The sequence below is a fragment of the Rhizoctonia solani genome, chromosome 8 (genome assembly GCF_016906535.1).
Source record: "Rhizoctonia solani chromosome 8, complete sequence".
NCBI classification, from domain to species: domain Eukaryota; kingdom Fungi; phylum Basidiomycota; class Agaricomycetes; order Cantharellales; family Ceratobasidiaceae; genus Rhizoctonia; species Rhizoctonia solani.
This window is the reverse complement of record NC_057377.1, coordinates 543,362-567,732: the sequence shown is the minus strand read 5'-3', so window position 1 is coordinate 567,732 and position 24,371 is coordinate 543,362. Positions and strand designations below refer to the sequence as shown.

At 47.3% G+C, this 24,371-nt stretch overlaps 8 protein-coding genes across 8 annotated transcripts; 5 read left to right on the top strand and 3 right to left on the bottom strand.

The window, feature by feature from the left end:
- Nucleotides 1-659: 659 nt before the first annotated feature.
- Nucleotides 660-2,393, bottom strand: RhiXN_09638 (glycoside hydrolase family 43 protein; the record flags this gene model as incomplete). Its single annotated transcript, XM_043329454.1, has 14 exons — nucleotides 660-736; nucleotides 798-887; nucleotides 950-1,002; nucleotides 1,061-1,190; nucleotides 1,253-1,320; nucleotides 1,383-1,434; nucleotides 1,494-1,518; nucleotides 1,583-1,714; nucleotides 1,775-1,811; nucleotides 1,872-1,967; nucleotides 2,024-2,056; nucleotides 2,118-2,124; nucleotides 2,186-2,260; nucleotides 2,315-2,393. The coding sequence occupies 14 exons, from the start codon at nucleotides 2,391-2,393 to the stop codon at nucleotides 660-662; spliced, it is 954 nt and encodes a 317-aa protein (XP_043182288.1).
- Nucleotides 2,394-3,924: 1,531 nt separating this feature from the next.
- Nucleotides 3,925-5,662, top strand: RhiXN_09637 (acetyl-CoA C-acetyltransferase; the record flags this gene model as incomplete). Its single annotated transcript, XM_043329453.1, has 10 exons — nucleotides 3,925-4,001; nucleotides 4,057-4,155; nucleotides 4,235-4,333; nucleotides 4,390-4,426; nucleotides 4,517-4,685; nucleotides 4,738-4,895; nucleotides 4,950-5,116; nucleotides 5,167-5,320; nucleotides 5,372-5,487; nucleotides 5,551-5,662. The coding sequence occupies 10 exons, from the start codon at nucleotides 3,925-3,927 to the stop codon at nucleotides 5,660-5,662; spliced, it is 1,188 nt and encodes a 395-aa protein (XP_043182287.1).
- A 475-nt stretch (nucleotides 5,663-6,137) lies between these two features.
- On the bottom strand, nucleotides 6,138-6,832 carry RhiXN_09636 (uncharacterized protein; the record flags this gene model as incomplete). Its single annotated transcript, XM_043329452.1, has 3 exons — nucleotides 6,138-6,600; nucleotides 6,662-6,738; nucleotides 6,791-6,832. 3 exons carry the CDS (start codon nucleotides 6,830-6,832, stop codon nucleotides 6,138-6,140), a joined length of 582 nt encoding a protein of 193 aa, XP_043182286.1.
- A 1,415-nt stretch (nucleotides 6,833-8,247) lies between these two features.
- RhiXN_09635 (unc-like protein) lies at nucleotides 8,248-10,432 on the bottom strand (the record flags this gene model as incomplete). The annotated part of the gene is made up of 2 exons (XM_043329451.1): nucleotides 8,248-8,513; nucleotides 8,569-10,432. The coding sequence occupies 2 exons, from the start codon at nucleotides 10,430-10,432 to the stop codon at nucleotides 8,248-8,250; spliced, it is 2,130 nt and encodes a 709-aa protein (XP_043182285.1).
- Nucleotides 10,433-11,364: 932 nt separating this feature from the next.
- Nucleotides 11,365-13,849, top strand: RhiXN_09634 (Vegetative incompatibility protein HET-E-1; the record flags this gene model as incomplete). The annotated part of the gene is made up of 11 exons (XM_043329450.1): nucleotides 11,365-11,413; nucleotides 11,463-12,057; nucleotides 12,295-12,427; nucleotides 12,480-12,686; nucleotides 12,754-12,927; nucleotides 12,985-13,032; nucleotides 13,168-13,293; nucleotides 13,355-13,420; nucleotides 13,487-13,495; nucleotides 13,548-13,751; nucleotides 13,820-13,849. 11 exons carry the CDS (start codon nucleotides 11,365-11,367, stop codon nucleotides 13,847-13,849), a joined length of 1,641 nt encoding a protein of 546 aa, XP_043182284.1.
- Nucleotides 13,850-15,816: 1,967 nt separating this feature from the next.
- RhiXN_09633 (alpha/beta hydrolase family protein) lies at nucleotides 15,817-17,478 on the top strand (the record flags this gene model as incomplete). The annotated part of the gene is made up of 7 exons (XM_043329449.1): nucleotides 15,817-16,054; nucleotides 16,118-16,218; nucleotides 16,295-16,531; nucleotides 16,583-16,898; nucleotides 16,951-17,057; nucleotides 17,114-17,188; nucleotides 17,275-17,478. The coding sequence occupies 7 exons, from the start codon at nucleotides 15,817-15,819 to the stop codon at nucleotides 17,476-17,478; spliced, it is 1,278 nt and encodes a 425-aa protein (XP_043182283.1).
- Nucleotides 17,479-20,109: 2,631 nt separating this feature from the next.
- Nucleotides 20,110-20,778, top strand: RhiXN_09632 (Fasciclin domain-containing protein; the record flags this gene model as incomplete). The annotated part of the gene is made up of 4 exons (XM_043329448.1): nucleotides 20,110-20,318; nucleotides 20,379-20,484; nucleotides 20,537-20,677; nucleotides 20,731-20,778. 4 exons carry the CDS (start codon nucleotides 20,110-20,112, stop codon nucleotides 20,776-20,778), a joined length of 504 nt encoding a protein of 167 aa, XP_043182282.1.
- Nucleotides 20,779-21,616: 838 nt separating this feature from the next.
- Nucleotides 21,617-24,194, top strand: RhiXN_09631 (Tyrosine kinase family catalytic domain protein; the record flags this gene model as incomplete). The annotated part of the gene is made up of 11 exons (XM_043329447.1): nucleotides 21,617-21,665; nucleotides 21,716-22,788; nucleotides 22,838-23,041; nucleotides 23,113-23,286; nucleotides 23,335-23,382; nucleotides 23,447-23,467; nucleotides 23,526-23,651; nucleotides 23,700-23,768; nucleotides 23,831-23,839; nucleotides 23,895-24,095; nucleotides 24,162-24,194. 11 exons carry the CDS (start codon nucleotides 21,617-21,619, stop codon nucleotides 24,192-24,194), a joined length of 2,007 nt encoding a protein of 668 aa, XP_043182281.1.
- Between the last annotated feature and the right edge of the window lie 177 nt (nucleotides 24,195-24,371).

The following is a 24,371-nucleotide window of genomic DNA, read 5'->3' as shown; positions in this document are numbered from 1 at the left end:
TACCTAATTAGCTAAGCACTTGTAACGCCACATTCACTGTCGGAGAGTGGTGGAGCGAGGAGGGATTCAAACTCGATGGAGCGCTGCCAGTCATCCTTTTATATCTTATCTTGCCTCTCGAAACCCTTGAAACACAAGCTGATATATCTGCTGCCGCGCCACTCGCGACCGGGCAAGGTTGGGGACGTCCATTAGTTGGAAGACTCTAAATTAGTATTTCTTCGATTGATTACTCGGGGTTCCTGGGTGTACGATTCAGGCCATTGTTGGATCCATGCTGAAATTTGCATAATATTGGCAATAGGAATACCATGGTTAAATCGTAGCACTTAACCCTGCCTCTAGAGCCCATTATTAAAAGTTGAAATGGGGTTGATTATATATCCCAGTCCATTGTGCGCCCGATCGTATCCCAAGGCGCCTCAGGAGCCACGCTACCGGTGCATACATTCGCCTATTCAAGTCCTTTTATGGGTCCATGAACCATACTGTAAATATATGTATGTCCACAACTCGGAGGGAATGAATGGGGTATATTTATAGGGTCCTATTTCTCGTGACTTAGTGTAATCTTATGTATTCAGAAAGCTAATCCCACTACAAAAGTTATACCAAGACAAGGTGCTGTCCGGGGAAGCAACTCGCAATCGGGACACCTCTTAATCAACCACTGGCCAGCCACTGGCAAAGTTGAGCAAGTTGATACCGAGCAAGGATCCAGTGCTTGTATAATAGTCTAATAATATTTCGCTTTAGTCCCATGGTACGAAAAGAGGTTGCCAAGTGGTTGCACATACGATAGTCGATGACCCAGCCGTCTGTATCCTTGAATACTGACTGTCCGCCAGGCCCGATAATGGATCCGTGTGAGCCAAGGATTTCAGTTCCTTTACATAGTTCAGCCCATCTATGTATAAAATTACTGGGTGGAATAAATGCAGCTACTGACCTCCGCCCGACATTAGCGCAACGCCACTCTCGTCGACATAGGGACCCGTAATGCTACATAAGACAACAAGATAAATGAGAGTAAAATATGGACCACCCTCGACCGACCAACCTGGTAGATCTTCCTATGCGAATATTGTATGTTGACGAAGTACCATCGCAGCACTTGTCCCAGCTAGTGAATAGGTAATAGTAGTTGCCGTTCTTGATAAGCATGGGGGCCTCGACTGCTCCTCCACCCGCTGAGAGAATTCAAGTTTAAAGTAAGATAGGCGAGACGCGTTGTTGACCGTGTGCGACTCACCCGTACGCTTGGCGAGAGAATATATGGTGGAGCCTGAAGGTTTGCCGGTGCTGGATCCTAATGGGACACTTTACCCGAAATCCAGAGAGTCAGGATATCTGAGAGGGCGAATTACTGATGGGTAGCTTACAGCTTGATACCGGACCAGAATGAGCCAAAGGTCAACCACCAATTGTTACCATCTAATATGTGGCTCGTGAGAATGCTGGTTTTAATGGTTGAATTCGGAAGTGAAGCTCACCGATGATCAAGCTTGGGTCAATTGCCTTGGGGGGAATTTTGTTTTTTCTTTAACTTTTATTTTCTAGTTGGCATATACGCTCCACTCACGTTGTAGTCATCAGAATTAGTTGTAGAAAGAACTAATCCTTGATTGGTCCATGAGTTCGGAAGGCCCGTGGTCGAGGTCGCAAAGAAAATGGCCGAGTTTCGACTTCCAAAAGAAGAGGTTGCATAGTACAGCTGTTCCCACACAGCATTCTCTCAGCCTAATTCAAAATAACAAGCTGCGAGAGAACTGACGTAGAATCGGCCATTTTTGTATGTGCAATCCGGGGCCCTGGGTATAAAAGTAAGTTGATAGCACAGGTAAACGACTATTCTGGGTTTTTGGTCTTACCAGAGGTTCCCGTTCCCGCCAGTTGTGCTGGTGTATTTGTCGGTCCAGGTTGCTTGGCCCTTTGACCATACGGTGCCCACATAGCTCCAGTTAGTCCTACAGGAGTTATAAATATGGAGCGGAGGTCTCGTGATATGAAGTTGAGTACGTACCTATCAGTTGAAGTACGCACAGCAATGCCTGGGCTAAACGAGGAAACAAGTCCAGTCAGCCCAACTCAAATATCAGATACAGGTCTATACTCACGCAGTAGCTAAGCAATCCTATGGGTTAGCGGCTATCGAGTCTCCCATAGCTATGAAACAGTCACTCACAAAATAAGAAATATTTTCCGGCCGAGTCCCGGCATATAGTCGGGTCATGAACGTCGATGCTTCCAGTTACCTTGCCTTTCTTGTTGCTTAGCACACAGATCAAAGGTTGAGAGAGATAACCGAACGCACCAGGGTTCGGATAGGCGGCAAGCACGTAGCCTACGAGTGATAAAGCAGATAGAGTGATACTTGAAAGTGTCAATCGCATGGTGCGGACGGTGACTGAGTAGTAAGTAATTTACAAAAGGGCTGGCTCTTCGGGTAAAGTAGCCTTGATTCGGGTTTTTATACACTAAATGCAGGGTTCCGCCGGCCAGTTGTATCTAAATTTAGACTTAAACAGTATGCTTGAATGGTCCAGATTCAGTCTGAGACCGAGAGATTTCATCACTCCTAGTGTCACACGGTTCCTAAAGCCCAGTCATGTGGGTAGATCCCGAATGGACTCACCCAACCTCGCTAACAAATGGATACAAGAGAAGGCTGAGCTAGTTGGTAGCCTTATACACATGGTAGTAGCAGAAAAAACGGCTATACAATTTCACGACCAATTCCTACCTTGGCAACATGGATGCTTGTTGCACGATAGAAGTCTCTCAATATATGAGCGCGGCAGTTGAGGTCATTAGTCATGTGTCCAAGACCAGAATAGCGAGTTTTTATTGCACGGAATGGCTCGCTACAGCTCAATAAGGCCCATCCATTCATGAATTCATGACTAAATCTCATCATCTCGTAGACTATCTCGCGCATTTACTTAGGATTTCCATGAGTAGTCGTACGTACAATCCTGTCCCGCAATTGATTGGATCTTGAAATTGCAGGGGGCTTCGTAGATAGCAAATGACATAGTTAAAATATCTAAGTAACACTAATAATAGAGTACAGACAGGGACTTCGAAGGCTTGATTCTCTGCCAGCTCATCGTTGCCATTCGAGCCAGCTGGCAACATCCGTGGACCGTAAAGAAACGTGAGCCAGTCTTTATTACATATCACGACAAGAAGTGTTCAGTATTAATAAAAGCCATAAATGAATCAGGACCGAGATAGAACACTAAGAACCAAAGGAGTTCTATAAGTCTCGCGATATTGGAATCTATCTCAAAGTCTCGCATGAGAATATAGTGCCGCAAACCAAGAAAACTATAAAGCGCACTGAGAAAAAAACCTTATTATACAATTAAAAGACTTAATTCTTATGCTACTATTAGAGAGGACAGGCGTGTATGCTGGTTAGGTTTTATAAAAAGTCTGTGTCCTCGGCCAGAAAGTCGCGCACGAGGAGTCACATAACTTAATATATTCGGCTGTCAGCCTATCGACTATCGCTTTTATCGTGCGTTATATTTATCATTTTCGACACCATTTCACATTCACCTACTCCCATCACGCAGCTCCCATCATTCTCATTGTCCTTTGCTTGACCCCGTCAAAATTGGCCACCTTGCCCTCGAGTTTTTCCCACAACTTGGAGCCCCGTTCCTCGTATGCTTGCAGCGTGCCATATATGGCGCCTCAATGGTATTAAGGGAGCCTCGTGCACTTGTTTCCAAGTAGTTAACTTATGCATTCATTCACCTTACAGTCGGCGGCGTCTAAGTAAGCGCCGTGATTAGTCAATCTACAGTTGCATGTGAAATTACCGGGATTACACGACCACCATGAGTTCCGTCGGTCTCCCAATTCGTTTTCTTTACCCCCACCTCCGTAGCTGTATTAGTGAGACTCGTCATCTCAATGGCTGCGGCTGCTGCACGAACCCAAGCTTATATTGTGGCGGCTAAACGAACGCCTTTTGGGGCGTTTGGTGGAAAGTGAGTTCGCAGAATCGACCTAGGGAATAAAAGAACTACTAATATCTGGGTCTAGGTTGAAGGATTTGAAAGCCTCTGAATTGGGTGGACTTGCTGGAAAGGCTGCTTTAGCTACCCTGCCCAAAGAGACCAAGGTTGATAGCGTGATCTTTGGGTAAGTGCCACCCCCACAGTGCGCCGTGATCGATTAGCCCGAATTTTGATGTAAATTGACACATTGGTTTGAATTGCAGATCTGTATCTCAGACCGATAACTCTGGGGCGTATGTTGCAAGACATGTTGGGCACTATAGTGGACTTCCGGTCACAGTTCCGGCGTTGACTGTTAACCGGTAAGCTCGTTTTTGGCAGCTATATTGTGGTCCAAGTCTTAATGAATTATGCGCAGACTTTGCGGCTCTGGTTTCCAATCCGTTGTAAATGCGGTACAGGAAATCCAGCTCGGGGAATCCAATATTGTCCTGACCGGCATGACCTCTTCTTCTTCCTGCTGCTGAGTGTATATTGACTCGAAGAACTTAGGAGGAACCGAGAACATGTCCTTGTCACCGTATACTCTCCACGGAGTTAGGTTTGGAAATACCCGTTACGGCGTGGACCAGAAGTTGGTTGATTCCCTCGCTGCCGCACTCATCGATCAAGTCCCTGGAGGTCATCCAGGCGCGGCCCCAACTCCTATGGGCGGTATGACGTTCATTCAAATGATAGGTTTTGGGGATATTCATCAGTGCTATAGTGACGGCAGAAAATCTCGCGCAAAAGTACGGAATTACGAGGGAACAGTGTGATGCATATGCACTACGTTCTCAGCAGCGGTGGGCAGCCGCCCAAGAGGCTGGGGCATTCAACGATGAGATTTCGCCAGTTGAACTGAAAGGAAAGAAGGGGACTGAGGTTCGTCCGTGAATTCTTCCCCTGTTTTCGTCTCGCGTAATCATCCCTATCTAGGTCTTCAGTGTTGACGAACATCCTCGCCCCACCGCAACACCGGAAGCTCTCGCGAAACTTCCCAGTGTTTTTATCAAACAAACAGGTACTGTTTCCGCCGGAAACGCTAGCGGAATCGGAGATGGTGCGGCAGCCAACGTGGTAGCCAGCGAAGCTGCGTGTCAACAGTGGGTGTTCGCCCCACATTATTATTCATGTCTTGACCTATGTATCTTAGGTACAACCTTCCCAAACTGGCCAGGATAGTTAGCTATGGGATAAGCGCCTGTGAGCCCAGTATCATGGGTATCGGCCCTGTGGAAGCGATTAAGATTGCTCTATCACGGGCTGGACTAAAGAAAGACGATATTGATCTATGGGACGTCAATGAGGTGACTCTAGACCGAAATTACCTCAGCGAGAATTGTACTCATTTTTAGTAGGCTTTCGCAGCTCAGTGGCTAGCTGTGCAAAAAGAACTCGAACTCCCAGATGAAATATCTAATGTGTTTGGAGGGGCTATCGCCTTGGCCCACCCTCTAGGAGCGTCTGGTGCTCGGTACGTCTTGCCAGCTTCTCTGGCCTGCAGGCAATCTCGTCATTGACACACGTCACATACTAGAATCACAGCCAACCTTGTCCACAACCTTCGGAGACTCAACAAGAGATATGGGGTTGGGGCGGCATGCATTGGAGGTGGCCAAGGCATTGCATTGGTATTGGAGAAGGCATAGTGGTGTGGGGTGTATACAGACCATGAACATGCCAAGAGATTACCCTTGGCGGAATGATTGAATTGAATTGTTGCTCATAGAACAAACCAGACACGTTGTACTGTGTTATCTTGGTTTGTCTGAACTCACAATAACGCATTTGTCATTGGAGAAAGCCGCAAACTTCCCCCTCATCTGGACGATCCATTCCTCCTCACGGTGTCTCTGAGAATATGTTACGTTGGACGTGGATGTCTGTTGAAAAAAATATTCAATATTACTGTAAGAATCACTCTCATCGCGTAAGTGTGAGAGGGCTTTATTACATCAAGCCGCTCTTTGCTAAATGAAATTCAAACTGTTACTCTCTTATGCGTACTTCCCTGCAACTACTACCCAAAAACCTAGATAACTATTAATATACAAACAGATGGTAGATACACAGTTGCAAAATAAGACCTCAAAACAAACGTCAGCGATAATAAAAATGTGCTTTTCAATGAGCCACGACAGATTTTCCAGAGTCAACGACGGCAGGCAATCGGTTAGCGACAGACTGAGCTGGGAGATCCAGCCAGTTATCACAGTGGAACATGGCACGGTCTGGGAACTCTTCGCGAATCCTGCACTGGAACTCATCGGTTTTGAGGGTATAAACCCGCCACAAGCCCTTGCCACCTTCAGTTAGGCCAACGTCCAAGAGCTGAAATGCGGGGCCAGTTCCGAGCGCCCTAAATACTTGTCCGATGGGGTATTTGTCGACCAGTACAAGCTGAGCTGCTGCTGGACTCGTCATGGTCACGGTCGAGGTGCACATGCAGACGATTCGGCCTCGACAGATAAGGTCAACAGAGCGGATTTGTTCAAGGGGAGTCGCATGTGATGCACTTGAAATAGGTGCGCTCGGGTCTGGCGACGTATACCCGCGGGCAACTGAAATGGGATGGGAAAAGTATGCGCTGGGGGAGGGTGGTTGACCATTAGAAGTGGATTGAATAGGTAAGATGGGAAGGGACCTACCTAAGGGTGCGCTGAAGGTCTCCCTTCGCCGACAGAGCTACTCGTTCGATTCCGGAGAGCGTAGAAGGCCAGTTGAACTACAAAGAAGCTATAAGTAAGCGTAGATAGTAGGACGAATAAGTTACCTACCGAGAAGCAGGTTTCGTTGGCGTTGAACGAGTCGGAAGACATAGTGATGTGAGTGGGGATCGGGTGCAATTAAAGAGGCGAGTGGGATTTGCTCTGAAGCCCCCCTCTCTCTTTGCCTTTTTGTACCCAAATTACTAATTACACATCTACCTATCTCAGATATTCGCCGACCGGGCGAGAATCTACTTTTCTCAGTTTGTCGTCTGAAGATCCGGCCGAGAGATAGGTTTAATTTGATAAGCTACTCCAAAGTTCAGCATTCCCCGATTCCTTCGAAGAAGCCTGGAAGGATGCCTTGATTGGGACTCGGTGGAGGAATGGTGGATTGCCGGTTGCGTACGATTCTAGTGATCATGTCCACACGACGCTTGCTGAATCACTGGAACCCACGGTATGCCAAGTCCAACGGTAGACGACAAATCCCTCACAATGACAACAAGATCTGCAAAACTATTTGTCGTATCAAGATCGGACGAAGCCTGTCAGATGTAGCCGTGCTATGTGATCGCTTACCTAACACATGGCGGACTCCAGTTAGCTTGCCCAAAAATATCTTGTCCCTATCTCAATCCAATATAATAGAAGATTTAAGCACATATCCACAGTTATGTCATATATGAATCAGTTATTCTTCATATAGGCCGTACGTTCAAGCGGTTTTTTACGTTGCCTGTGTCCGATATTTGGCTGACACACTGACAAATCCTGATCAAAAGCGTGAACGCTTACTTCTGCAAATGTAGGCGACCTTCAGAGTAGCTATAGCCACCCATAAGTTACCTATGCTTATTGTATCGGGCGGGGCCGGTATGTGTTCCACAGGGTAGTTATGATTCATTTGCCGACGGCTAGAAGTCGACCGCCAGGTACCGGTACAGCATCGGCGATCATCCGTCACTCGCGAATCACCCTAATAAAGCCAAAAAGGACGGTCTGTGACGAATGTTCCGAATGAGGGTGATTTTGCACGCGCTCGTCGATAGTGACAAGAGACTCCGCAGACCCACTAAGAGATGCCATATGCTGACCCAATAGGATATGCCCAGTCTTACCATCATTGTTTCAAGATGTGAAGTAGCACCTGCGAGTCTCCACAATAGCGGGAGCTGTCTCGCTTACACTCGCTTCGCCCTTTGCATACCGTGCACAGACTTGACTGTCACCGATAGCGTTGAGGAAATGCGGGGTAGCCCTGCTGAGATTGAATGATTAACCTGAAGTGTTGAGGAAAATGTTCGCAGATACAGAGGTCACGCTCGCGCCGTATGCATCCGATTCGTCCAACTAGATTAGCACCCATGTATACTTGGCATCAATGCTTCATGATAGAACACGGGGGTATTCAGACCCACTACGCAGACCCGGACTATTCTGAATTGATTCATCATGAATAATATCACACGGATACGACTGCCGCGTAGCGCAAAAGAGCTCATCATATATAAGTATGACTTCATCTATATTGATGGTATTTGACCTTGAGCCCTGCCGATCCAAACTAGGGCTTCAGCAGCTGGCCGTTTGGAGGCGTCATCGCCAGTTTGAACTGTTTGCAGCAGGGCACCCAGAAGTCCCGTTTCTTGGCTTGCGTCAACCAAGTCCTGCTTGAAGTGAGAAGGGGCTCTAGTCAACACGTTGCATGCAATTGTTGCCCCACGAAGCGTGAGAGAGGCGTCATGTTCCATAGGCTCTTCTTCGCCCTCATCTTCACTGTCTTGGTCATCTGGTATTGAAAAAATCGCATAAATTCAGATCAAATAGGACGGGCAAAAGCATACCATTTGGATATACCAGTTCCCTGACTACCTTCATTAACCGTGATGGCCCACGCTCCAGCTCGAGCAAAGAATCAACAACTGAAGAGGATGATGTAAGCATCGCGAGCGCTCCGCTTGCGGCGCGGCGGGTCGGCAAATCTTCCACATCGGAAAGGGCCATCAAAACGTGAAGCCGGGACTGCACGGCTTTACCGGCTTGATTGTCCTCTTCTCCCTCCCCTGTGTATCGCTTCCAGATTTCATCCGAACCAACTAGGTTGCACAGCAATTCAACTGCCGCACGTCGGAGCATTTTGTGTTCATCTAGCATAAGCTCCTCGATTCGACGAGCACCAACTGGTTTGAGTACACCTTCTGGGTCTACCCCGGCTATATTGGTCAACGCCATAAGGGCCTCGAATTGCTGAAGCGTGGTCGCATCACTATGAGATAACAGAGTAGACAACGGACCGATAGCTGATCTCGGAGAGTTACCGAATAATAGATTGGGAGGATGGGTAATAGTGAGCTTCGCAAGTGCCTGAAGCGGTAGTAGATCATGGGGCGTTAAAACGTCCGGTGCATTTGGAGGTCGGTCGTATGTGGCCCTTTGAGCAATATGTAAAAGTGCTTTGATACCACCACCCTGGATAACTTTTCCTCGGTTCGTTTGTTCGGTTACAAGACCAAGATAAACGCTTCCAGTCGCGCGTCGTACACCAATGCTGGTACTTTGAGCAAGAGCACTCAGCGCTGGAAGCACGCCGGCCTGGATGACTAATCTAGCACGAGCGGCCACCGCGGAGTCTGCATCGGCCGGATCATCCACAGCAACTGGGAGTGTGTTACGTTTCGCCCCAGGAGTCGCAGTCCGCCGAAGTTGTTCAATTGCACGTTCCTCTTTAGAACGTGGCGGACGATATGATACAAGATTGCTAACAATAGACGCAATTCCAAATAGGAGAACAGAATTATCGCGATGGAACATAGCAGATTCATCGAAGTTATTCTTGAGCTGTGCGGAAGCTTTAGCCGACGCCGACGCCACTGGGACAAGAGCAAACATTTTCTTTAATAATGGTGTGTTTTTGGCAATATCGTTCTTGTGCTCTGGCGAAGCCGAGAGGTGTGTAAGGCCTTCGATTGAGTCGACTACCGAAGACGCGTCGTCGGTTGCTTTTGTGTCATTCGGCCCAGATATCACGAGGCCAGACATAAGTTTCAATAATGCTTGCTCCTCCCTTTGTGTGCTAACAACGTCTTGAGCATCTTGAGCATCTTGAACCTGAGATTCTAAGGATGACACGGGGATACCGCGAGCAAGTTTCGTTAACGCAACCGCAGCTGAGGCTTGCAGCTTAGGATCACGAGTTTGTCGAGCCTGCATCATCAACCACGATCTTCCACGCTCATTTATCAGGTTACGGCATGAAGAATTACTGGCAGCCTGGGCAAGTAGACTAGCAAAAGGTTTGATAACAGGTGAAGTAGCATCTGAGAAAATCTCCGGTATATCTTCAAGTGAGGATACCGTTTCCGGGAGAGAGAACAGTGCTGTAGCAGCAGCCGGGTCTACCTGGAATAGTGCGTAGAGAAGTCCAAGGGCAGAGGTTACAGAATCGGCTTTTGTACTGCTCAGACGGTGATCCAATTCCGTGGTAAACATAGGCATGATTGGGTCAGAAGTGTTATCGGATGCTGGAGATGCGTCCCGGACAGAAGAACATAGCTTCGCGAGGGCTATATAAGCCAGCGATTTAGATTCTGTAGGCGATAAAGGAAGAAAGCTATTAAAGAGGAGTTTACTCTCATCAGAACTCAAGATGGGGGCTGAACTCTCCAGCCGTGCAGTGAGTTGTTGGAGTTGCGAAGTTAGATCGGACATTCTAAAACGTAGTTGGCCAAGTTTTTGGTAGAAACATATGAAGAGAATAACTTTCAGTAGGGAACTTACGAACAAGCTTCTTGAAGTAGATATTGAGTTAAATAGAAGATTCTGGCTGAGGGCCACATTATGTGAGCACACTAGTGCTGACAAATCGCAGTAAAGCGCTTGCGCTTCAACTCTTTTGACGCATCTACTGGTGAATAAACAAGGCCCCTGTAGTGATATTATAGCATTTTCAAGTTTAATAGTATATCATATACTCTCTAGAACTCTTACTTCTGTACCTGATATTCATCAAGACATACAACACAACTGTATGCAAGTAAATTGAACGCAGGATTGATGCCTTGATCCTTACAATAGCAAGTTTTATCAATTATTCAATGCTAATGAGTAGCCTTTCGCCTCGTTGAATACTCATTGCCTTGGCTCATACACGAAGAGCTCCGGTTCAAGTCACCGGATGTAGGAAAGTGGCATAATCACACAAGAAAGTGCTATATTCAGGAAGCGACCAATTAGTGGCGAACTACCGGGAAGTTTCACATCTACGATAAGGACGTCTCCTAAAGATACTTCCGAAACATGCCGCATTTCCCAGAGGTGTGGCAGCAATCCAGAGAAATGCCACGCCCTACAAGCGCTGTGTAAATTGGACTACGCCCATGTGTTCACAAGGACTCGTGACCCTCGTATTATTATTATTATTATTGCTCCCTGTAAGATATGTACTGTAGCTAAGAGTGTGTTTCCCGGATCTTGGACATCTCATAGCGACGGAGTTATGAATTATAACCGTTGAGGCGAAGCGCTTGCTCTGTCAATATGATTTGCATAATTAGAGGCACGTGTAAATCACATCGTAGGACCCTGATATTCCCGTCTGTCTTATCTACTCTTCTCTGGGTAATTAAGGATTACTTGTATAAATGTCTCGGCTGAAAGACCCAGATCGCCTGGCTGCGCCAATTACCCATGGTACGTCTCGGCTATATGGTATTTGTTATATCTAATCGATCGCCACCAGTCGGGCACGTCAATGCAGTTTATGCTGTTGCATTTTCTCCGGATGGGAAGTCGGTGTCCTCCGGCTCCATGGACCGAACGGTACGAATTTGGGATACCTCTAGTCCAGCCCCAAAGGGTGAACCATATACGGGACATACTCGTGGTGTTTCTTCCGTTTCCTATTCTCCTGCTGGGGACCTGATTGTTTCTGGGTCCCATGATCAAAGTATTCGTTTATGGGATACGGATACTGGAGAGCAAGTGGGAGATCCGCTTCATGGCCATGCTGGTGCTATCAATGCAGTTGCATTTTCCTCTTCCGGCAAATTTATCGTCTCAGGTTCCAACGATAACTTTGTCCGAGTATGGGATATACAGAACAGAACATCTTCTAATTCATTTTCTGGGCATTATGGTCGAGTCAACTCTGTTGGATTCTCTCCAGATGGTGTCTACGTGATATCTGGCTCCGACGACACAACACTTCGCGCCTGGGATATTGAACGGGTGGCAAACGCGAGGTCATTCCGCGGTCATACTGGCCCAATCCGATCAATCACATACTCTCCTGATGGTTCACATATTGCATCTGCTTCCTGCGATAATACTATTCGGTTATGGGACGCTCGTAGTGGAGAAACGATTGCCAAGCCATACTAAGGGCACACAGGTCATGTTTGCTCCGTCGCTTTCTCTCCTCATGGCCTGTTTTTGGCCTCTGGTTCTTATGATCAAACAATCCGCATCTGGGATATAAGAACTGGTGCACTGGTTTTGAATCCTATTACAGGCCACGATGGCTATGTATATTCAGTCGCATTCTCGCCCTCTGGTAAACACATTGCGTCTAGCTCGAATGACGGCAAGGTCATCGTTTGGAACCTATTCGAATACGATTTGAACGAAAAGCGTGAAAATGAGACTCCTGTTAGGAACCACGACGAATCTCCAAAGGAAAATAAGAGGGAAATCAGTCGATATACGGTAAGTACGGCATACTTATTTTCTAGGCCCGTAGTTATTACTACTTGCATAGCCCATTGAAGAAACATTTAATCTCTTGTTAAAACACGGCTGTATCGATCTGACATCGCAAATGGAATCTGGGCGAGATTCCAGTGTCATGATCGGTGGGGGAGGATTCGGGGATATTTGGACAAGTAGGCTGCGTAGTGGAGGGAAAGTAGCAATCAAGGTGTGGCGAGGGTCGTCAATTGAGCAATGTGAGGACAAAGCCCTCAAGGTACGTTTTATTTAACAACCCGGGGCTCGATCCCAAAGGTAGACTTCACCTTTTGAATTGGCCCTAGCGCGCAACGAGGGAGGTTTATCACTGGTCGAGAATGAAACATCAGCATGTGCATCAGCTTCTGGGCGTCATAATTTTCAGGGATCAGCACCTAGGAATGGTTTCTGAATGGATGGAAAACGGAAACCTTCATGAATATATGCGCAAGGAACCTACCCTTGACCGCTATGAGATGGTGCGTGTGCTCGATTAAGTAGGCATTGCTTCGAGCCACTACTTATCCTTTAGGTAGTGTAGGTCAATTGCATCAGGTTTAGCATATATGCATGAATGTGACGCGGTCAGTTCATTATAATCTTGGACTTTGCTCACACAGTAATAATGAACGCACACAATGCATTCAGGTACATGGTGATCTCAAAGCGGCGAGTGCTTCGTATAGCATTGAGCTCGATATAACTAATATCATTCATAGCTAAACGTTCTTATATCTTCTGATGGACTAGCGAAACTTGCAGACTTTGGACTATCGACCATATCAGAAACTAGCCTTGGCTTTTCGGATACTAGTAACTCACGAATTGGGTCTACGCGATGGGCTGTATGTATCGAGCTCGTTAAGCTAGTTTTCTTCTCCCCAAGGCTCATACGACTGTTTCTAGGCACCAGAACTACTCTTTGATGATGCACAGAGAAGCAAAGAATCGGATATATACGCGTTGGGAATGGTACGTATCAAGTGCTACTGTCGCTCAATGTATCAACGTTGCTAGTACTCAAGTCCTCCAAAATAGACTATGCTTGTAAGATTCACCTACGACTACATGATCTACGTACCTCATGAAATATACGTAGGAAGTCATCACTGGAGAAGTACCGTACCCGCAATGCCAAACTGAGTATCGGGTGATTGTCAAAGTGATGGAAGGAACGCAGCCCCCACGTCCAACAGCCCAGCTCAAGGACGATGGCCGTGGAGATCGAATGTGGAGCTTACTTCTCAGCTGCTGGGACAAGGACCCTGGAGCCCGACCGTCAGCGCGGCAAGTGCTTGAAACTGTAAGGTCAACATTTCCTCGATGGATGATGCTCACACTCACTTTCGCTATTCGGACAACTTCAAACAGTTACGGTCGATACAAGCTCCACTCAAGTGAAGATGTTATTTAGGCTCGCTTGACATGGGTGGGACCGCGCTTTGTTGGTTGTACACCTCAGCCTGAAGATGTATGCACGAATATTTTCCGCTGTGAACCTTGTTCTTTCCAGTGAAAGGGGTGTCTGCCATGTGGAACTAGATATATTAAACCGCCAGCCCCGAGCCGAAAACCGGAGTCACGACGGACAAAAATTGGCTTGGATTCAAAGACTGAGTAGGTTGAAATCTCATAGGCTGCCAAAGCGTCCAATAATTTACCAGCGGAGTTCAATTCAACGGGCCCACTCATCGTAGGATACAGATGAAATACTTTATCGGTGCGAGATGTCAAGTTTAAATCCACGCATAGTAGTAATAGGGTGGCAATCCTGGGAGCTTCTTGGTTGACGATCTAACCGCACCATTCCATCGGAGCATATGCATTGGTGGCTAGGTTCACCCCAAAAAGGCTATTGCATTCCCTCTTCCCTCTCTCCCTTTTTTTCCCTACACCGATATCACTACCATGAAACTGACTCGCAGCTCCCGTTTGTGTAAAGATAGACTGTCGACATGAGCTCCTTTTATCTGTCGAACGCAGCACGCCTACCGGGTGGTGGGCTTGTTAGGAAGGAAGTTGAATTCGCTATGGCCAAACATCCGCTCCCGAGGTACAAGTCAGTTCAGTTCGGACGAACGGAAACTACCGAAGCCTTTTTTTTTTTTTTTAGCTCGAGTGGCTAACAAAGTCGAACAGCCAATCAAGAACTAAAGAGCAATGAGCCAATCAAGAACCAACGGGCAAATGCGCGAGTCATTGATGATATATTAAATGCGCCGGAAACAAGACGGATTCCGCCCCAGTTGGTGGAAATTAGCTCGCGTCGGCGTATCTATAGAGATGTCCATGGGCAATCATCTAGAGAATAAGCTCATGATCATGCACTTCGACCGTCATGAGCCAAGCGTATTGCCACCCACCGATCAACCCTGACGGCAGCCTAGCCATTTTTGCGTTTCATCTACATGTGAAGGCTTACAGGGTGACGAGTGTACCGAGAAGCCCTGAACGTCCTACCATCGTATCCGGTCCCGGGTTTTTTCCAGTGAGGATCGACAAGCCGAGGTTGGATAGTATGGTTCTCGGAAGACGGGTCGAGCACGTGCCCCTGCGTGTTCCCTCTACCTTGCCAATGTCTTTTCTCTCTTTTGTTGTGTACGTAGCCTCGCTCTAGCATAGTCATGGTGTCTGACCATGTGCTTGGGTCCGTGTAATAAATTGTATTTTTTTAAATAAATAAAAAAAAGAAAAAAGAAAAAAGAAAAAAGAAAAAAGGTCGAGCACGTGCCCTCGTCGTGACGAATAGAGACGTGCGCAGCACATGACTCCGGGTTGTCGATTTCTCAGTGAACCACGGCTATCTCTTGTCTCTTTGTTATTTATGATGATTTATAATTCTACTTTAACACTGGAGTAAAAAAAAAGAGTGATAAGCGGATTACGGTGGGGTCATGCCAGTCGGGCTCGCTGTGACAACTGAGCGAACTCGTGGCTCCGAAAAGAGTCGAGTAGATTGTCAAATCCAGAACTCAGGACGCCTATGATGCTGAGCAGCCTTTTCTACGTGTGTCGCAAGGGGTGATAGATATGACGTCAATATCGACCAGACAAAAGCATCCACCAATGCCGCCACCTGATTGGACTACGTGGTCTTTCATAACCGCGCAGGTGGACACCATATGCCAAGGCCTTTATCTTACTAGACAGTACTTCAAGGACACATGCGTATATGTCCAGTTCTTTCCTGGCGAAGAAGTCGAAGTGGGTGGTGCACGAGGTCGAAGAAGAATGGCGTAATGTCGACTTCCTAATTTGGGCGTCTAGCGCTCTGAAGGAACGATTGCCGGCCCCGTTATGAAGGACCCGGGCGAGTTGATTTGACGTCCACGCCTGGCTTTGACCGTTCTACGTGTTCGCTGCTCGACATGTCCAAACTCTTGTTCCTCGCTGGTCTTGCGGCGACTGCGACATGCGCACTGGCAGATGTAGTACCCGGTGAAAAGGTCATCATCAATGCGCCAGGACAGCCCGATATCGACGACGGGATTTCCGAAACTGGGGAAAGGGAGCCGTTCAATCCCAAGCGATTCAGGAAACGTAAGATGCAGTGCTTTGCGTGGGATCGGAGTTATGACCCTTGGATGGAGAACTTGCTTGACATCAGTACGTGATCGTCCTATTTTTTTCATATTGGCATTATCTGCGCCCGCTCATAGAGTTAATTAGCATGGGTAGATCTAAATCCGGAAGCAAAGCGGACTATTCTGTTCGTACATGGATGGCCTGGCCTCTGGTCGACATGGTCCAATCAAATCGAGGAATTCCGGGTCAGTTGATTGCCACCCTCCGATCCCTTGCGTTTCATCCCATCCTTCGCTCACTCATCACTCTGCGCACATTCAGGACGACTATCACTTGCTTGTCCCCGATTTGCGAGGCTTCGGCTGGTCATCCCACACTGGCGATCCCGAAAACTCCGGCACGATCCCAGATAACGTCGATGACCTTGTATGCCTTCTCCAAGCCGCAAATGTCTCCAAGGCTGTGTGTGTCGGACACGATTGGGGCGCCGCTATCTGTTGGGAAGCTGCCCGCCAACGGCCGGATTTGTTTGAAGCTGTTGCTGGTGCTTCGGTTCCGGTGAGCACATTGATTGCGTAGACGGGAATCGTCAATTAACGAGTTTCATAGTATCTCCCCGCGAATGGGCCATTTGTCCCCACGGAAAATCTCCTTGGGTATTTCCCTAAGCTCGCGTATCAGCTTTATTTCGGAAAAAAGACAAAGGAGGCCTACGAGGAGCTGGAGAAGGATATTCGCAAAACGCTCCGCTCGGTTTACCGCACGTCCGGCTCGAAACCTCCGGCGAAATTCTTGACGAGCCAGGATAGCTTTTTAGATGCGTACGAAGAAGCTGGAGACAAGCTCGAGGAACGTATTCCTTTCTTTAGCAAGGTCGAAGAAGACTACCTGGTCAAAGTCTACAAGGTCCAGGGATTCAAGAACAGTACGCCCTTTATCGTCCATATATGGCTATTATTAATCTGGTTTCATCTCAGGTTTATCGTTCTACACCCATGGTACTAAATACCGATCTTGGGAGTTTGCGCATAACCAGGGCAACCACACGATCCCCCAGCCTGCGCTATTCATCAATCCCACCGAGGTAGGTTGTAAAAAATTCGCTCGATCCTAGCTTTGTGCATTAATTTGGCGTAATAGGACACGGTGGCGGACTGGGCCAAGGTATCAGAAGTCGTTGGCTCGGCCAAATTCGTCCCCCAACTCGAAACGGTGGTAAGCCTCCTTTTGCCTTTGTCCCAATCGGGCCAGACCAATAACCATTTCTAAACTCCGCAATACTACATCATTATTATTATTAGTCGCTCCAAACATCACACTGGCCGCAACTCGAGAAACCGGAAGAGTTCAACGCCGCCCTGCGCGCGTGGCTTCAGAAACTTCCACCTGTTGGTTCGGTCGACTATACTACCCCCGAAAAAGAAAAACCCAAACGTGCCGAGGGAAAGATTGTCGATTTGGACGACAAGATCCAATCACGTACGGAGGCTCATGAAGAACTTTGATCAGAATCACAGTGATTTAGCGCCTCCCTGTAAAATACCATCATGCAATCAACTTTAAAAGGCAACTGAGGGGCGAGCACCGCCTCGTGATGTGGCTTACGTTTGACGTGTCGAAGGTCTTCAGCGCTTGGGCCTTGGGGGAACAAGGATGGGCGGTTTGGATGGGCCCTTTTCTGGGTGGCAACAACTTCTGATGAGCAAAAACCCCTGTCTCTCGGTCCGGCGCTCGTCGACGACGGGTATATAAAACCCGAGCCAGACTGAGCTTGGTCTGTATCCCTCCCTCCCTCCCTCCCTCCTCCCGATCCATCCTTTACTCACAGCCACCCCTCGACATTATCCCTATCCCACTCCATCCTCCGCCATCGCCATCACCATCGTCCAAGGCTGGTCTCATTGCCTCCACCGCTCATCACGAGGACTAACTCTCCTATCCAGACCGCATACTAACCGTTTCCTCCCATTAGGTACCACAGATACACACTAAGAGTAAGCCCCCTTATTCGCTTTCGCGTCCCACACGCATACTAACGCGTTCTACCCCGATCCTAGGCTTAAGAGTTTTGGCGAGTAGCGCCGTCTTGGATCTAAGCCTCGACCACTGCTCCGGGCTGAAAACGAGAGCGGGGAAGGGGGGTAAGAGGGAACTTATCGGCCGCAAGCGCCTGGTGAAATCCCCTCTCCCTCGTGAATAAGCCCCCTGAGTCTTGAGAGGCCGTTGATCGTGAGATTCGACGCAAGGCTAGGAACATGAGATTAAATGGTACGTCGACTTGTCCCCCTACGCGCTCGGATTTGTTTACTGATCCACTTTGATTCGTTGATAGAGTGAAAGCGCGACATTGAGACCGAGTGACCTTGTTAATGAATATGAGTTGATCATTGAGTTAATTAAGTCTATACTCGTGTCGTGGAGGGCATATCAGGTACGCATTGATACCGTCCGCTATTCCTGATACTAATTGGTTTTTCAGGGGCATTTAGCTTCGATAAAACAGGTATGTGACGATCTCTAGTAAAATCACCTACAGCGCGTGTAAGCCACTCAAACGGTACGCCTATCATTTCCTTCCGTTCCAGCTCGATCCGGCTAATCGTTCTCGCCCAGGCGTCTAAAAAAAACCGGACTAAGTCCGAAAACTACTAAGATCAGTTCCTTCCCAAGTTAGCATACATACATAACATCATATTGCGGGAGGGAGGGCAGCGTAAATCGTTGTAAGACCATACACAAGCGGTTGGTGCGAGAGCCTGTCGTCCCCCGGCCAGGGGCGATTAACGCCGGTAACATCACATCGCATTGGCGTACGTTGCAAAGAGTGGAAATATGGGGACGTTTAAGCTTTGGGGACGTTTTCGGGGAGCCGTAGATGGCTACGACCTTGGGGGAGTAAGTCCACACGCATGCGCAATGTGCGAGTTCCCCTAGTCTTGATGACGACGGTGGCCGTTAGCACCATTGTGGTGGCAGCGGGGTAAAGGTTGAAGATGGGGACGTTGAAAACGAGGAGAGCATATGGAAACCCAGAGAGCCGAAGAGCCGAAAAGAGCCGAAAAGAGGACATGGACCAATTAATAATACCGAGTGGACTTGAGATGGGAAGAGGGGGCGGGGAGGGGGTGGTGAGATGAAAACCGGCCGGTTTGAGCACAAGGAGTTGCTCTGCGCCTTAGTTGCGCATAATTTTTTCCACTCGGTTCCCTCGTGGGACCGGCCGCTCTTCGTGAGCGGCCTTCTTTTTTTTCGCCTTTTTTTTTCTTTTTCTTTTTTTCTTTTTTCTTTTTTATTTGGATTGAGTTCGTAGTCATGCGTCAACGATCCTTCTAATCTATGACTTTTGCTCTTTCACACAACGTTGTTAGTGCCTCGACCGTAAGATGGAGAAATACCGGCCTCGCAAGTCCAAAACCAACAAGACTCGAGTTTCAGACGAATACAGTTGAAACCAATTCGCAAGTGTGTGCGGCGACTATGGCGTTTCAGAGACACAAGGAGGAAATAATCATAATTATCGGTGTTAGTCTACAGTTACACCCCTAGTACGGAGCTCATTTTTTGCTTCGTTGATTTCCTGCGTATACATCACATTGTAAGTAGCATTATCACAAACACGTTGAGTTGACCCACCCCCATTAACTCGTGATAGGCGTCTGTACAATCCCTAAAAGAGTACAACCCCCAACCCAGACTTCCCAATGAGTACGATCCGAAAGATACCAAGAGCCACCAGGGCAACTAGATGGTAAACGCGGTCAGCACGAGTTGTCTAGACTCGATGTTTGTCTTCTCAATTCACCGTTGGTAAGATCGCGGCGGCAGTTTCAGACGAAAGTAAAGGAACAGATATAAATTCGTACAAAAACAAGAAATAGACGACAGAAACGACAGTCGAGGTAACGGCAAATCGAGTTGCGCGAGTCATGGTTGTGTGTATAGCAACGTTCTCCCAAGGGACGTGTCAATCCAAGATGGCGAATAAGCGCCGAAAGGACCCTGGGGAGGTAACAAGCGCCTCTGATCTGGGGTGCTCTCGTCTGGCTCCAACCACCATGCGTGTGACCTCGTGCCTGTTGTATCTGGCGTCTGCGGCCTTGACTGCCTCCTGCTCCCAACTACCTCTAACCCCTATCATGTCGGACACTAATATTCCCTCATTAGCAAACCCCAACGGCCCCACGCTTGCCGACGTGCTTACCATCCAGCAGTCGTCGTCTATCTTTTATGATTATCTTCGCGAAATCCCGGATATAGTCGATCGCTTGACGGATACCAGTGGGAATGTGATGACGACGGTATTCGTACCCAGGAATAAGGCGGTTATCACGTTGCCCCGTAAGCCGTGAGTTTATGTGTTTATGTGGTCCGATCGAGCCTGGTTTAAGCTTTACAATCTCGATAGGCATCTCGGTGCTGCGGGAGATGAAGTTGAAATATTGACCGGCCGCCAATACGACGAACGCTCGAGGAAGAACATTGCTCGCTGGATTAGCGCGCACGTTGTCCCGGTGAGTCCGTATGGTTTGTTCGCCACAAACACGTCCTTAACTCTCTTTGCAGAGCCACCCGATCGAGCTTGTGGGGTCTCACTCCACTATACTTCCGGGAAAGTCTATTCATTTTGAATGCAAGGATGAGAGTGAAAAGACATGGGAACATTGCACGTTGGAATCTGGTGTCAAGATCATTCAACGTGTGGAGGTAAGTTCCCATAAACCCGTCTCTTTCCCCTGTTATTAATGAGGAACCACAAGGCGTCTAACGGTGTACTATATATTATCGATGGAACGATCAAACCTTGAAACCACTCATCCTGTTTAATTTCGTTTCGGAAGGGAGTTGCGGATATTTGGTCGTGTTCTCATACGTGTATTTACACCGTTCAAGATACTGTAGCCATGCTTTAATAAAAATCGGACACGTTGATATTTAACGTCTGCCTGGCCTCATCTGGGATTCGACAGGTGTGATAGCATCACCTGGTGGTGTCTTAGTTATAGTATTCATATCGCTTGGTGAATTAAATCTAAAAGAAATCCCTCTCTTATTTCACAGACAGATTCCTTTAAGCTTGCGTGGTTTTTGTAGACCGCTCGACCCACAGATCCCCCTTGGTTCAAACCACTAACACGAATGATTGCACTAGCTAAGTGCCCGAGCATACGGCTCTATGTGGTCTGTTCTACAACGATCCATTTTAGATTCCTAGTAGTTCACCATAGGTTGAGCATACTATTGCGGCTACCTCTGTATGCTTTAAGCCCGGCAAAACCAGTTGTGGTGTCAGGCATTCTGTCACAATCTTTTAACAAGAGTGTTGCGGTCGCAGATTACCAAAGGCACAACCTGGTTTATACAGTCGACGCGGCACTGGGTTGGCGTATATCAGCCAAACACTAGTGCTAGTTTGAGCACAGAAGTCTCGCTTTTCCTTACTGTAGTCAAATAGTGTGAAGCTGATGAGAATCGAGGTCCTTGCGCGTTGGTGGCGAGTTACTGTAGATATTCGATTACGCGCTGGCAATCATCGGATCCAGATGAGTGAGCAATCTTGAATCACGTGTTAACGGGCAGGAGATAGAACAAGTGTCAATTGACGAGAAATACTCTACTACTATCTGTTCACCCGATTACAACACAATGTATTCTCGCGGATCCTCAACAACCCAGCAGCCAATAGTTATCTATGGTTCGTATGCTGGGTCTTGTCAAAGATTCTGGGCGCTAAACGAGTATTAGACGGTCACAAGGAGGAAGTTAGTGCGGTTGGGTTTTCTCCTGATGGCAAATCGGTGATATCCGGCTCTTACGATAGAACTATTCGAATATGGGATTCTAAAAGTCCTCAGTCAAAAGGACAACCATTGAGGGGTCACTCCGGCCAAATTTATTCTATCTCGGTGTCTCCTCTAGGCAACATACTTGCTTCTGGGTCGGCTGACCATACAGTTCGCCTCTGGAATATAGATGCTGGTTTGCCAAATTTGGTGGGAGAACCACTTGAAGGACACCAAAAAGCCATCAACTCTGTGGCATTCTCCCCGAGAAATAATCTTGTCGTGTCAGGGTCCAGCGACAACACTCTACGGCTTTGGGACACGCGGGGGAAGCGTTCATTTACCCCTTTTAAAGGCCATCATGATTGGGTAAAGTCGGTGGCTTTTTCATATCATGATAACACTATAGTTTCTGGCTCGCTTGATGGCACGATACGTCTGTGGGACGTTGAACAGGGACGAAATGTACTGGCGATGTTTAACGAAAGTAACAAGGCCATTTACTCAACTCAATTTTCTCCTGAAGGATCTCTCTTAGCTTCTGGATCTACAAATAAACTCTTACAAATTTGGGATATTCGTAGCGGGAAGATGGTCCTTCGACCATTCAAAGGCCACACCAACTGTGTAGCATCTGTTGCGTTTTGCCCAAGTGGAAACTATGTTGCTTCTGGGTCATGGGATAGATCCGTACGTGTATGGGACTTACGACAAGAAGCCGCATTGATCACCCTACCTCAAATGCATGGTGGCCTGGTCAATTCCGTTGCCTGGTCTCCTTCGGGTGAATGCATTGCCTCCGGGTCATACGATTGTACAATTTTGGTTCAGAACATCGGTGGACTAGAGTCAGGCTTTGACCACTCTGCAAATACTATTGGAATCCTTTCTCAAAGGAGTGCAAGTGACGCCACAGTTGAGAAGGTCGTAGGGAGTTCGTCGCCAACCTTATATCGAACTATTTCAGATACAAAAAATCAGTCTAGCCAACCGGGTGGGAGTGAAAATGATACAGTAACAATTGGTCGCCACATGGTAAGTGACTCCCCTCATGTGAGCGTATTTAAGGTACATACATTCTCAGACCATCCAAGAAATGTTTGACCGGCTAATGGCTCACGGATGCGTTGACCTTACTTCGAGAATGAAGACTGACAAAGGCCTGGAGCTGGTGTCTAGGGGAGGGTTCGGTGACATTTGGATGGGTAGATTGGAAGATGGTACCAAAGTAGCAGTAAAGTCTTTGCGAGCCCGAATGGTTGAGCAATGTGATTATAAAAGCCTCAAGGTACGAGTGGGTTTGGGCTGTTCACAATATCCTTGCATAATGCACTAATGCATAACGACCATGGATTTCAGCACGCCACTCGCGAGATTCACGTTTGGTCGCTGTTAAACCACGAGAACATACATAAATTAATGGGAATAATTTTGCTGAAGGATGTCTACTTGGGGATGGTGTCAGAATGGATGGAAAACGGCAATATTCATGAGTATTCTCGGGCGAACCCTGGTTTCGATCGATATAAGATGGTTAGTTGAGTGGTACAATGAGAATGAGCCTAATGCGCTCCTTTTTAGTCTATCCATGTTGTCTCAGGCCTAGCATATATGCATCAAGAGAATGTGGTAAGTGGGCCATCAATAAGCACTTATTCCAATTATATGTGACACGAAATTATATACATTTCAGATACACGGAGATCTTAAGGCGGTGAGCACTGGCTTCGATTGTGTTTGAGCCATGGGGTGACTGATTAGCCAGTTCAAAGCTAAACGTTTTAGTATCATCTGAGGGTAGCGCCAAACTCACTGACTTCGGTTTGTCGGTTACATCGGAGGGCAGTTTAGCATTTTCACACACCAAAGACTCTGCGGCTGGTTCAACTCGATGGATGGTATGCTTAACATTTTACATATATAAATGATGGTCACACCTTCCCAAGGCACCTGAACGCCTGGAAGCGGATGATGCCCCCGCCAGCAAGGAGTCAGATGTATATGCGCTTGGAATGGTAAGCCTAGTTTAAATTGTCTTTCTTTCTAGCTGGGATGCTAATTCATCACCTCGACAAAGACAATTCTGGTATATCACATAGTTGACTCAAATACAAATAAACTTATATTTGGGTGGAGAACAGGAGATTTTCACCGGCAAAGTGCCATACCCAGAATGTACTGATGTGCAGGTTATGGGCATGATTGTGGATGGAAGAGTTCCAAGTCGCTTAATGGCCAATTTTCCAGATACTCCCAATGGCAATCAGATATGGGAACAACTCCTAAATTGCTGGAACTATAATCCATCAGCACGACCAGCTGCAATGAAAGTATTAGAGAAGGTAAGTCAGTTGTATAGCTATATAGTCTATGGAACTTACTGGGATCTACTTAATTATCATTTATAGATCAAGATTATATCTGAAATGTCGGATTCGTAACTATCAAGCCGACAGTGCAGCCAAGTACTAATGATAGCGCCTTGGGACAGTACGCCACAGCTTCGAAAAGAATACAGGACTCGTAAGCAAAAGATACACTTAGGCTCTGGTAGCTCCGTGTGTGTTATTGGTATAAGTGTAAATATATATAAGTATAAGTGTGTGCATACATGAGTA